The 14,369-nt window shown below is 39.9% G+C and overlaps 2 protein-coding genes across 4 annotated transcripts in view; one reads left to right on the top strand and one right to left on the bottom strand.

Annotated features, from left to right (window-relative positions):
- PI4KA (phosphatidylinositol 4-kinase alpha) overlaps nt 1–14,369 on the bottom strand; it is a 95,892-nt gene that overhangs the window by 43,595 nt on the left and 37,928 nt on the right. The gene's annotated exons all lie outside the window — the stretch shown is intronic.
- SERPIND1 (serpin family D member 1) lies at nt 913–12,805 on the top strand. Its single transcript, XM_074972496.1, has 5 exons — nt 913–1,008; nt 3,879–4,747; nt 7,803–8,076; nt 9,957–10,101; nt 10,929–12,805. The coding sequence occupies exons 2-5, from the start codon at nt 3,895–3,897 to the stop codon at nt 11,118–11,120; spliced, it is 1,464 nt and encodes a 487-aa protein (XP_074828597.1). The 5' UTR covers nt 913–1,008; nt 3,879–3,894; the 3' UTR covers nt 11,121–12,805.

Raw genomic sequence — 14,369 nt, 5'->3', positions numbered from 1 at the left:
TTTCTCCATCTGTTTCAATATATCAATAATAATGTAGTTACTGTTAAAATGACTGATATTGGAAGAATAACCATTTGATTGTGTTACACTGCCTTGGCAATACTAATTTTCAAAGCTGATTTAACAGCATCTCACTTTCTGCTACAGATAAAATACTGTAGAGCTATAGACTCACTATAACAGAAAAGATCATTTAGAGTTGCAGAACGTGTGGCCTAAGGATTAAATGCAGATTCTGATCACCACCTCCTGCAACTTGTAAGGTGCGGACAATGCTGTTCAACTTACTTTATTGCTGATGAACTCCAACAAGCAGCAATTTCTAGTCCTCTATCAAAGTATTACTATAATTGTTTATTATTTGTTTTGTAGTAGTACCTAGAGAACCCAATCAGGGATCAAGCACTACACACATCCACACACACTCCCACAGTCCCAAAAAGATGGTCCCTGCCTCAAGGAACTTACAATCTAAGAAGAGACAAGACAACAGGTAGACACAACTAATAGATGGAGAGAGAAGAAAGTCACTGTGAAACAATTATGACCAGTGTAATAAACAGCAGTCACTTTCGAGTGACTGACATTGAAACCTTAATAATGTTATTTTAACTTTGTTTTGTATGTGTCATATGTATATATACAGTGCACAGCTACAGAAAGAGAGCTAGCTACATCATCCAAAAGTATACACATTCTTACACACAATTTTTGAAGAAAATCTTTCACATCCTGCAAGCCCACAGACAGAGCAAAAGCAAGTAAGCACTCCACAAAACCATAAAAACCTCAACAAAAGATCCATGGAAGAAGCAACAAATCACTTGGCAGAGACTACTAAGCAAGTAAAGGGGTTTTGGCTGACAAGGCAAATTTAGCAGTGTTTGATTTAGAGCCTGTTTACTTTGGGAGCCATACAATTTACTAGCATCAAAGTTCAGATTTAAACCCAGCAATTCGCCTTATTCTAGCTATTCAACGTATCCCTCTCTTCACAGTGGCTTGGAGGTAAGGAACATTACTATCGTTTGAACTGGATTTAAAATCTTAAAGAAAAATATATTCCAATAGCGGGGGAAATGCTTTGCCCACAATAAAATGAGGGTAAACAATACATTAGTCTATGGAAAAGGTGAGAATATAAAACTAGGAACCACAGACAGCATTGTCTTTTGTTAGTGATTATTGCACAGAAGTGGTTTTCCAGAGAAGTACCTTAACCTCTAACAGTATGGAACAAAAAATGTAGCCATCAGTCACTTTAAAAATAATAATAATAATAAAAAGAGTGAGCTATTAAGACTACAGTACTTCACTCACTCTATAGCACAGGTTTTAGTACTGTTCTGTTACAAGTCCTTCAGGATTAAACAATGTTCGGTTTCAATCTAGAATATTCATCTCAAATGGTTATAAGGTTCCCAATGTGACAATAATTCATTTTCATTCTTTATGTACATCAACAGACGGGAAAAGGAGAGACTGATATTACCTGGATGCTACAAAAATGTTTAAATAGTTCTCTTTCCACCTCCCTCTTAGTTCTCTATTTCATTGTTTAAGAACAGCTTTACATTCTCTTCTTTCAAAACCTCTTCCAAGGGTTTTTCCCCCCACTCTTTGTTTTGTTTTTTAACATTTTGTCTGTTTTAAATAAGGGTCTTTGATATAATTGCGTTCAATGGTACTATCCTACATTGCAAGTTCTAAACATTTACCTTTAACAAAATAAATCCTATCTGGAACAAGAAAAATAATTAATTCTAACAAAATCTGAGTTAATTTGTGTAGCCATGGGATACTGGTTTAGAAATCCTGAGTTTGACTTTCAAACTGCTTTCACCCCTTTCTGTCATAGAATAGCATATTATCAAATCCTTGCATTCCATCCTTAGTTGATATCACAGCAGTGAATTACAGCTTTTGCATGTATTTTAGGTCACTAACCAAGACAATCAATATGATCATGTGCTTAAATATCTAGGGACTGTTTCTGGGAGCTGTGGGTACCCGGCATCTTGGCAAGCCAGGTTTCTAGTCTCTTCACACAATATGTATATAAGCGCAGCTCTTGATTTTAAAGCCATAAGGCCAAATTCTACCCTCTGAGACATTCATGCTACTCAGTGGGATCAACAAGAGTTGCGTGCATGTAACTGAGGAACAATCTTCCATAAGAAAAACAGATTCCACCAAAGCACCTTCCCTGAGGAAATAACCGAGGCTACTTTCATTTTAATTTGATCCTAAACCCTTTCTTCTAAGAAAATCATTGGCATTTCTAATAATTACAAAAGCTATTGCTGCTCTAGTTTTAATTATATAGTGATCCCACCTTTGGAAAAGGAGTATCATACATTGTATAATCCTACACATAAATCAAATAAATAATAATAGGTACAATGCCCAGAAAACCAAAAATTAAAACCAAACAATTCCCTCAAAAATCTAGGCAAAAAAAGGGTAAATGATGAAGCTGACTGGAACAGAAAAGCCAGTACAATTACGGAACCGTGCACCTAAATATGGCCCTGCTCTGGCAAAGTCACATGCATGTCCCAATGACACTAATCTCAGTAAATAAAGTTAAACAAATGCGTATGTTTGAGGGACTGTGCTATGTCCATAGATCTCCTTTATTCCATCCTCATTCAATTCCATCCTTTCAAAGAAACTGCCCATAAAAATCCCATTTGGTTTATGTCTAAAGTATGTTTTACAAATATAAAACATTTGTCATGTTTTCTTTGCATCTCTCTGATGTGCTCTAAACTAATGATTTCCTACTAAATTCAAACATTTGGAAGCTATTGTCTATCAGACTTCAGCTTTTTAAATTTTTTTAAGTACACATACTCTTACAGCTTAAAGCTTTATAATATACAAGAGACCTGGGCATTTTAGTAGAGACCTGGGCTAACTGTGTGTAAAACAAGCTGGAAAGCAATGACACTTTCTCCATAGACAGAAATCAACTGCTGTTTAATGAACTTGAAGGTCTCAGACCAGGACAGGTCCAGGCTTGAGATATTACATGAGCAAGAATTAATTATACTAGGCACCACTAAAATGGAAAGGCTATCACATACTGTAGCGGAGTGGCTGCCCCACTCCTGGGAAACAGGGGTAAAAGCAGCCAAGCTAGGCTGATTGGGGAAGCAGCCACAGCTGTGGCCAGCTCAGTTGGGGCCCAGCTGACCCTTATAAGAGGGCTGAGGGCCAGGAGCTGAAGGAGTCTCACTCTAGCCAGGGAGTGGGAAGGACCTGGGAGCAAGGTACCAGAAGTGGAGCAGTGCTGGGGAAAGGCAAAGGGAGCTCCAGCCCGGTAAACCCCCAGGCTGCAGGCCTTGTTGTAGGCCTATTAAAGGTACTGGGGCTGCAGAGATACAGACCAGGGATAGGAAAAGGCAGCAGGTCCTACCCCCTTGTCAATGATAAGTGCCCATGACAGACTACAGTCTGCCCCAGAGAGCGGGGGCTAGATGATGACTGGCAGTAGCCACTGAGGCAAGGTGGGTTTAGAGGGTTGGGGGTTCTTCTGGGAGGGGAGACCCAGAGCAAAGGGGTACTACTGGGGCAGAACCCCGAGACAACAACAGGCACCGGGGTCCGGGAGGGACACGGGGCCAGCAGCAGGCGAGACATCGGCCAGGAGGAGGCGCGCTGTATGCTGGAGAGCTAATTCTCAAGATGACCAGCAGGAGGCGCCACAGCGGTGAGTCTCAACTTTGCTACACACACCAAAAAAATCTTTGCAGGAGCCAGCCAACTATCCAATGTAGGACTCAACATTAATTTAAACAACCTACTGAAGAAAAGGGTAACCTCTTAAAGCTCAGATACTATACAGTTTCTCACTATGATATATTGTCTTCCAGCTTCTGACCTGTCACAATGAAGCTCCTGTTTCGTTTGTTTGTTCTCTCTCTCATCATAACATCTGCGTTTTGTGGGATCAAAGACTTTAATAAGCACTTTGGAACTATAAATCCCCGTGAAAATGAAACCCACGATATGCCTAATTTTCCACCAGAGTTCCATAAGGAAAACACTATAACCAATGACTTGATTGCTGAGGAAGAAGAGGAGGAAGACTATCTAGATTGGGAAAAGATATTTGGTGATTATGATTATGGTGACATAATTGATGCTTCTCCGTATCCGTATCCAGTTTCTGAAATTCAGCAAGGAAATATTCTTGAGCTATTCCACGGTAAAACCAGAATCCAGCGTCTTAATATCCTCAATGCAAACTTTGGCTTCAACCTTTATCGGAGTCTGAAGGACAGAGCCAATTCTTCAGATAACATTCTGATGGCTCCTGTTGGTATTTCCACTGCAATGGCTATGATTTCATTAGGGCTGAAGGGACAAACACACCAGGAGGTACTGTCTGTTCTAGGCTTCAGAGATTTCATTAACGCGAGCTCCAAGTATGAGATTATGACAATTCACAACCTCTTTCGTAAACTAACTCACCGGCTCTTCAGACGCAATTTTGGTTACACACTGCGGTCAGTCAATGATCTTTATATTCGGAAGCAATTTTCCATTATGGACGATTTCAGAAACAACACGAAAAATTACTACTTTGCTGAGGCCCAATCATCTGACTTCTCAGACCCTGCTTTCATCACTAAAACCAATGAGCGCATCCTGAAACGGACCAAAGGGTTAATAAAAGAAGCTCTGGTGAACATCAACCCGACAACGATGATGATGATTCTCAACTGTATTTACTTTAAAGGTAAAAAAATTATTTCAGTTTTCAGCAATGGGTTAATTTCATTTATGTTTTGCAGCACACCAATCTGAGGAGCCAAGAATGAATCAAAAACCTAGACTACAGCTTAGGCCACAATAATTGTTTTTATTTCATAGTCCTACTGGGTATTAAGAATTTGTATGAATTAATTAATTACCACTACTACAATGGACCATGACCTCACTGTGTCAGGCACTCTACAGACACAGAACAAAAAGACGGTCCCTGCCCCAAGGAGCTTACAATCCAAATATAATACAAGGAGGCAATATATGGTTTGTATCCATCACCTCAGGAAAAACAGTCATAGCTGAGGGACTCTATGCAAAACTATTCTCGCAGGAAGAATCACTGCAGTGTGTGTTTTAACGGTCATATTCAGTCCTACTGTAAGCAGGTGCAACTCCACTGACTTCAAGGGAGATACAAGTGGGTTGAATTCAGTCCCACACAGTTATAAAGAATTTTAAAGTATTCAGAATCCAGAGAATCAGCCAGGGTCAAAGACTCTGAGCTTAATGTATGCAGAGTGTGATCTGTACCCAAGGTCTACTCAAGGGCCTGACAAAAGTTACAAGCTTAACAAAAGTGGTCTTCTAATAAAAGGTAGAGCAGAACAGCATTCATTATGGTTGGGATACTTTGGGTGAACTGGGGGGTAGGGGTTTTGTAAGGTGGTCTCTTGTACGGTTTTTAATTATGGGTAGAGCTGGCAGTGCTGCCTGGAGTTAAACTGCCAGAAACCTCACATTAGAAATGGTTTTCAGTTTCTTAACTTTCAGCCCAAACAAAGAAAGTTGGGCAACTTTTCAATGTTGGGTATCTGATGCAGGCTACTTTGGGGGAAGGGAATTTCAGCAAAAATGGTTCAGCTGTCTCAGGAAGAAAATTAAGAGGAAATATGATGGTTTTGGCCATGTTAAAAATACTGGGACTGGTGCAGGGGAGGGGCAGAGAGGGAAGAGACTAGCATGAAGAACCTGGGGGGAGAGACTGGGAAGGGGTGGGGGGAATGGAGGAAGAGACTGGGGCAAACGGCCAGTGGGGAAAGACAGGAATGGGGCAAGGAGTCAGTGGGGACAGGCAGGACTCATCACACCCACCCTACCCTCTTTACAGTGGGCGCCTCTATAGCGGCAAACTGACTAAGTTGCTACACAGCTGGTTTTTAAACCCTTTGAAAGGTGTAACAAGTCTGGGGCTTCTTTCTTAAGCCCCATCCTGAAGTTCATGCATTCACACCCCGGCCCTTCAGTGAATCCACCACCCTGTATTAGGTCAGCAAGCTATCATGCCTTTCCTAGAATGAGTCCTAGCATTAGCACACTGCTTCCCTTTGACATCCCCCTGTCCTTTAAAAAATAATCTTGTCCTCCCAAAAGGGGAGTGAGTTTGTTTTTTTTCAATTTTAAATCTAACTACTACTTGGCCCAATACTTCCCGTTTCTTCACCTTTGAGACCCATCCACCTGAAGGGCTTTTAAAAATAAAACTGAACTGTAATGTGGCTTCTCTCATACAATTTTTGTTGTCTTAAAATAGTCCAAAATGTTAGACATTCTACAACTCTAGTACAAACCCATAGATGGGGAGGAGCTACAGAAAAGTTTTAGTATAAATATTAGAACACAAAACTTAACTAATGACGCCTGTTGCACAATGCATTATTACTCTGCTGATAAAAATTACGCAAACAGCCCCAGGTTCTCTCTGGCAACATGATTACACACTTTGGGATGAAAGGTGAGGCATCTGATCCCCTCCACATTACTAGCCATCCAAAAGCAATCACAATGGCAGACTTATCCAAGCCTTTCTAGGTGAAGATCAAAGGTGACAGTCAGACTTCCTTTATCAAATGGGATGCATGTTATAGAAAATGTGTTTAGTGGGTGGAATTTCAGCAGCGAAATTAAGGTACCAACTTCCTAACACTGCACACCATTACAAGGTTATTAAAGGTTCTACAGTATTAGCTCCTCCATGCACTTACTGTTGTGCTCTACACTTATTTGCTCACTTACATCTAATGCCCCTGATTTTAAAAGGAGATACCAATAGCCAAAATAAATGTAATATATAAAATTCTAACTGTGCCTGTCCATCTACAAAGAAACAAGACGAACTCCTTCCAGAGCCGCCATTATGAATACAACATTACATTAAAAAGGCAGATCGTCAACTATATTCTTTTAATATCATACCTTCACTGACTATTCATGCACACTTGGGACCCTCAGAGTGTCTTCACCAACCCTGATCCAAATCCCCTGGAACTCGATAGGAAGACTTCCTCTGACTTTAACGGGAGTTGGATCAGGTCCTTCGGGTCTGATCCTGCCAGGTGCTGAACTTCCTCAGCTTCACTGGAGTCAAGAGTGAGCAGCACCTCACAGAACTGGGTAGTCTAACCCCAGTGACGGTCCGGGCAGTAGCATATTTGTTTAAAAGTTCTCAGTTTAATGAAGTCAAAACTTTGATATGCAAAATGTAAATGTTTTGTTTCACATGGAAATTAAAATTTAGCTGTATTTAGTTATGTTGATGAGACAGTATATTATAAGATGAATTCTAATTTTGAGCAGAATTACACTGATCTGCAAACATCAGCATCAGATCTTTTAAAGCTCAATCTGCTTTTAAAGCTCGTAATCAGAGAATTAAATTTTCTCCCCAATATCTTTGACATGATTTCCACTTTATATTTTAGAGTGATTTTTTTGAGACCAGCATGTGCATTTGAACTTCTTTAAATGTGTACAGCGAAGTCAGACAAACATCTAATCGGGCATCTACACACACTTGCAAATCATGTGCTTACATTTTTCCATGTTCATTTTTTAAAAACTTTAACTTCTAAGTTGCCACAACAAATTCCCTCTTATTCCACCCACAACTTAAAATGATCAGCCAGGCTACATTTTGCAATGATATCTGCAAATAAGCCTTCATCACTAAAATTATATTTTAACATCTTTCATTTACAAACTACAATTATATATAGAAATAAGGATGAGGTTTTCTGCTATATTAACAGGAACTTGGGAAAACAAGTTTCCAGTGGAAATGACAAACAAACGAACCTTCCGACTGAATGAGAGAGAAACAATAAAGGTTCCTATGATGCAGACCAAAGGAAACTTCCTGGCTGCTGCAGACCATGAGCTAGACTGTGGTGTGCTCCAGCTGCCATATGTGGGGAACATCAGCATGCTGATTGTGCTTCCAAACAAACTATCTGGCATGAAAGCACTGGAGAAGCAACTGACCCCTCAGGTGGTGGAGAGATGGCAAAAGAGCATGACAAACAGGTAAAATAGGTCTTGTCAAACAAGCTTGATATAGTTTCTTGACGTTTAAATTGATAAAAGTAAACAGTGACATAATAGACTTTTGGAAGATATTTAACTTAGTACTGAACTACATTCTGATTTTAAAAACTTAGCATTATACAAAAATCAGTGTTGTCTATATTAAATAGATAGATCTCAAAGAATAATTGTAAAGGAGAAAAATCATCCAGTGGGAGAATTCCCAGTGGGATCCAATAAGGATCTGTTCTTGACCCAAAGCTATTCAATCTCTTTATCAATGATCCAGATGAAAACAAAAATAGTAGGTGGTAGAGATTACAAACGACATAAGAATTGGTGTGGGATAAATAATACCGACAAGAGTATTCTACAGAATAATCTGGATCACATGCTAAGCTGGGTTCACTTGAACAATATGCATTTTAATATAGTTAAATGCAAGGTTATACATCTAGCAACCAACAATGTAGGTCATAGTTATAGGAAGGGGGACGACGACTGTATTTTAGAAAGCAATGACCTAGAAAAGGACTTCGGAGTCATGACAGATAACCAAATGAACAAACTCATAATGCTTTGTGGTGGGTAAGAAAGCAAGTGTGATACCTCGATGCATAAGCAGGGGGATGTAGAGTAGAGCTTGTACAGTGTGTTACCACTATATAAAGCATTAGGGAGACCATTACTGGAACAGCGTGTCCATTTTTGATGTTGACACTTCATAAAGATGTTGACAAAATGGAAAGGGTTCAGAAGGGACACAAGAATGACCTGCCCTACATTCAGAGACTAAAGAAACTCAATCTATTTAGCTTAAAGAGAAGGTTAAGAAGTGATCTCACTGCAGTCTATAGCTACCTACATGGAGAGATTTCTGATCGCAGAGGGCTCTTCAATCTAGTGGACAAAGGCATAAATGAGATCCAATGGTGGAGAGCTGAAACTGGACAAGTTCAGAATAGAAAAGAGGGGCACATTTTTTTTCCACAGTGAGGGTAATTAACCATTAGAACAACCTACCTAGAGATGCGGTGGATTCTACATCACTTGAAGTCTTTAAAGCAAGACTGGATGTCTTTCTAGAAGATACAGTCGAGCTCAGGGGTTATCAAACTTCATTGCACCATGGCCCTCTTCTGACAACAAAAATTACTACAACCTCAAGAAGAGGGACTGAAGCCTGAGCCTGTCAGAGCCTCACCGCTTCAAGCAAGGGGGGCAAAGTCCAAGCCCCGCTGCCCTCAGGCTTTGGCTTCGGCCCTGGGCCCCAGCAAGTCAAAGCCACTCCCCCGACTTTGGGGTCCTGATCCACAGTTTGAGAACCACTAATCTAGCTCAGCCAGAAGTTATGGACTTGATGCAGGAATAACTTGGCAAAACTCTATGTTCTGTGTTATGTGGGAGGTCAGACTAGATGATCATAATGGTTCCTTCTGGCCTTATAATCTATGAACAAACAATGAACTCTCTCTCTCTCTTTTTTTTAAATTACCTCTGTTGTATGTACTTGGTAAAACTCTAACCTATTGTGCCAGGGAGTTCCATAACAGATAGATGCATATGCTTATAATACCTATGTCATCTCAACATGAACTATGTACTGTAGAAATACAACTGATAAGTCTTTTAAGCATTATAAGCATGTAATACATTAATAGGGTTTTGGGTTTGTTTTTTTTTTTTTGACCTTAGATTTAGAAAAACTGCTTAGACAGACAATGCCCTACCTTCTAGTAAGTTAAGCCTGGGAGAACATAGAGCAGGACTCCTGTATATGTCAGTGTCATGCCTGCTTGATAAGAATGGAACTGATATGCATAGTTAAGGGATGTGATGTATATTTCTCTAAGACCTTTAATATTTCTGTTTCTAACTAGAACAAGAGAGGTAGTTCTACCTAAATTTAAGCTGGAGAAGAGCTATGACCTGACGGATTATCTGAAATCCATGGGAATAGAAACACTGTTTGACAACAATGGCGACTATTCTGGAATATCAGATGAGAAAGTCATCATTGATATGGTAATTTTTTCCCCTTCTACACTCATTCTTCTACTTATTATTTCCTGTCATCTGAAGGGTGGCAACAAAGGACAATAATTCACAGCTTAGCTAAGCAAATAACACAATATACCTGCCTCTCCTGGAACACAGGGAGTCTGTTTTTTTCCATACATAGTGGTAGACCAGTGGCTCTCAATCTTTCCAGACTATTGTACCCCTTTCAGGAGTCTGATTTGTCTTGCGTACCCCCAAGTTTCAGCTCACTTAAACTACGTGCTTACAAAAATACAAGTACCACAGCACACTATTACTGAAAAAATGCTTACGTTCTCATTTTTACCATATAATTATAAAATCAATTGGAATATAAATATTGTACTTACATTTCAGTGTATAGTATATAGTGCAGTATAAACAAGTCATTGTCTGTGCAAAATTTTAGTTTGTACTGACTTCGATAGCGCTTTTTACGCAGGCTGCAGTAAACTAGACAAATATCTAGATGAGTTGATGTACCCCCTGGAAAACCTGTGTGTACCCCCAGGGGTAAACGTACCCTTGGTTGAGAACCACTGGTGGTAGACAATACATTTCTGGGAGGGGTCAGGTCATAATCAGTCAGGAAAGGGATTCGCCAAAGCCAGAGGCCTGATGCCATATAGGAGCTACCAGTGAAAACACAAGAAAGCCACGTGCAGGATACAAAAGATGTGATGTTGTAATTAAAGTTCCCCATGCTTTCAGCAAATTAATTCTAGTGCAATTCACCTAAGACAAAATACTAAGACTTCAAAGTCTAACCAAAGGGATTCTGCATTTTCTGTCCCTTTTTTTCTTTTTTACAGTTCAATCACCAAGGCACAATTACTGTGAACGAGGAAGGCACAGAGGCTGCAGCTGTGACCACAGTAGGGTTCATGCCCCTTTCCACTCAGATTCGCTTTGTTGTTGACCGCCCCTTTCTGTTTCTCATCTACGAGCATCGTACCAGCTGCCTACTATTCCTGGGCAGAGTCGCCAACCCCAGCAAGTTTTAAAAAACAGAGGAGTGCTCTCATATCCAGGTTGTAGGATTACATTTTAGTATAGCAATTTTTGAAAGGAAGATTTTACTTATCACATTAGTCAGAGGTTACTGTCATTACACGACTCACCATTTATCAGTGGAAAATGCAATATATGAGAGACCATTCATGTGGATATATATCAGTGTATATATATATATATGAATGGACTCACAGCAGTAGATGATTTGACTGCAATTTATAAAGATTAATGCCAGGCACTGATATATCTGTATTAAAAATCTCATTAAATGACTTACATGGTGTTGTATTCAATCTATTGAACTTAACCAGCAAATAAAACATTAGACCAGGATTTTTAAAAGTGGATGTCTAAAGTTAATTTCTTAAATCTGTATTTAGACACCTACAAACAGGCAGACCTCAGGAAGCGCTGAACACGTTGCAGTTCTGAGGTTATCTTTCCAGGTACCTAAATATAGAATTAGGGACCTAACTTTAGGTGCCCATTTTTGAAAATCTTGCCCTCAGAGCCTGATTCTGCCCTCTGATCAACCTCATAGGCCAAATTCATCCTAGGGGAAACTGGCACAATTCATAGATCCCAGGGAAGTCTCAGCCAAATCCAGCAGCAATCTAAATAGAGGTATAAATCATGAAGTAGAGAAACTTGTACTGATTTCACATTCAACAGGTTTATAAAACATGAAATTTACAAACCAGAGGCAGAAAAGAGGGATTGTAGGAAAAACCACTTAGGAAAAGTAAGATACCATTAGGTCTGGTTTTGATTTCATACCAGTTCTACGTTGGCATAACACCAATGATTTCAACAGTTACTCCTGATTTCCAGTAGTGTGAAATCAGAGTCAGTCCAAATGGGTAATTTATACCACTGTAAACTGTCACCAAATTTAGCTATCAGGTATAGACCCACATCTGTGGGGAGCATAAGATCCATAACACAGCTTATATACAAAAAGGCATTTTATATAAATGAAGTAGACAGGTAAATGCTCTCCCCCACACCATATCCTCAAATACCCAAAGCTACATTTTCTGTCACATTTTCTCCATTTCTTTACAGAAAAACATTTATATCAACAAAGCATTTAGGCAGAAAATAGGGGCACTAAAGCTCACCTCAGGCTCAATCTAATGAAATTTAGTGGGGAAAAACTTGATAAAAAATAATAAACTACTGGTAACTTTTTCAGACTTTATAGTAGGAACAGAAACACTGTCTTATTATTCTCATCATCCACGTAGATGCAACATACTTCCATTCTAAAATGCTACCATTTGACAGAAGGAACAAATTTACACTTTTTCTACCAATCGTCAAATAAGTACTAACACCACATGTATTCACATTTCAAAACTTCCCTTTTCAAGAATTCATATTGTAGTCTCACAAGTTTACTGTATTATTGGGAATATCTAATATTAGACAAAATCTAAATGTTTTCAATATTAAACTTTCCTTTGCATATTTTCTCTGGTAGCATAAGAAAAAACAAACAAACAATAGTACTTTGATGGATTTACAAGTCTTTAATGAAGTCTTTAAAATGCAATTTGTAGTTGATCCTGTTTTGCTTTTATACAGCATGTGTCATTTTGAATTTTGTGCCCAACCATAAATGAAGCTGTTTAAACATTCAAGTAAATGAAAAATACCTATTGTATAGGAAATAGCATGGTGAAGAGCTGATATCAAAAAACTTATTCAACTCAATAAAGCCTTTCCCTTTTCAATATTCCTACTTCATATACAGTCCTTGTTCAAAACTTTTTTGCGCACACGTACTTTTTCAGTGTTAAAAAGCTTTGCCAAAGAAAACATTAAAGAATAAATGCAAGTATGGGAAGGTTATCTTATTCTTCACAACACACAAAGAAAATAATCAAATCAAGAAGCTGAAAGAAACCTTTGGCAATCAAGAATGAGTTTATCAAAGCCTACATTAGCTGGAAACAAAGTTCTAAAAATTATTTTTGAGGCCAAGACCAATTCCTGTAACCAGGGAAAGAGGACAAACAGAAAAGCAAATGTAGCTGCAGCTCAGAACTCATGATCTTTATGCATTGTGCAAGACAATCAAATATTTGCTTCTGCACCCATAATGTAACCATTAACTCTTGCTACAGCTTCTGACACTGTTTATTTTACTCCATGTAAAGGTCACATTGGTTAAGAAAAATGCAGTATACATCAAGTATTCAAATCAAATGCATTTTGTCAACCAACATGTGAAACAGAAAACAGCCCCTTGCAGTATGTCACAAATGAAAGAGATCATTTTTAAAGGCCTGATCTTACTCCCTTTGAAGTCAATGCCAAAATTCCCATTGATTTCAACAGGAGATGGAGCAGGACCTGAAAGGGCAAAGCAACACACCAGTCACCACTGGACTACAGGCCTCAATTAGGACTACAATTAGTCCATTTAAAAGTTGCTATTTTTGAGCAAGCTACCTTTTGTAGCAATAGCTTCTATATTAGTAGGGGCCCAAGATATTTATGTAAATGTTCCAGTAACCTCTGGATCTAGCCTTTATAATCATGGATGAATTCAGTGGGAGCTGATGTTGGGTGCTCAGCACTTTTGAAAGTCAGGCAGGTGCTGAAAGACAGATTTAGAAGCCTAATTTTACGTTCTTATTTTTTTGAGATCTGAGCCAAGAAGTTTGTAAAGCCGGGTAGGGTTGCCAGACGCCTGGTCGAAAAGGGACCGTGTCGGCTCCGCAGCTCCCGTTTGCCAGGAACCACGACGGTGGGAGCTGAGGGGCAGTGCCTGCGGGCACGAAGGCAGTGCGTGGAGTCTCTCTGACTGCCCATGTGCTTAGCGGCTGCAGGGACCTCATGGCTGTTTCCTTTGAGCCATGGTAAACGCCACCAGGACCCCACACCCTGAACCCCTCCTGCACCCGAACCCCCGGCCCCAGCCTAGAGTCCCCTCCGGCACACAAACTCCCTCCCGGAGCCTGAAACCACCCGCCCCCCAACCCCAGAGCCCACACCCCCAACCGGAGCCCTCACCCACCCTGCACCCCAACCCCCTGTCCCAGCCCAGTGAAAATGAGTGAGGATGGGAGAGAGTGAGCGACGGAGAGAGCAGGGGGTGGGGCCTCAGAGAGGGGGTGGGCAGGGGAAGGGCCTCATGGAACGACGGGTGGGGCAAGGGTTTTCGGTTTTGTGTGATTAGAAAGTTGGCAACTCTAAAGCCAGGACAATAACAAAATGTGTCCTAATGTGTT

Source organism: Natator depressus, chromosome 15, assembly GCF_965152275.1.
Source record: "Natator depressus isolate rNatDep1 chromosome 15, rNatDep2.hap1, whole genome shotgun sequence".
NCBI lineage: Eukaryota > Metazoa > Chordata > Testudines > Cheloniidae > Natator > Natator depressus.
This window is presented reverse-complemented; position numbering and strand designations above follow the sequence as displayed.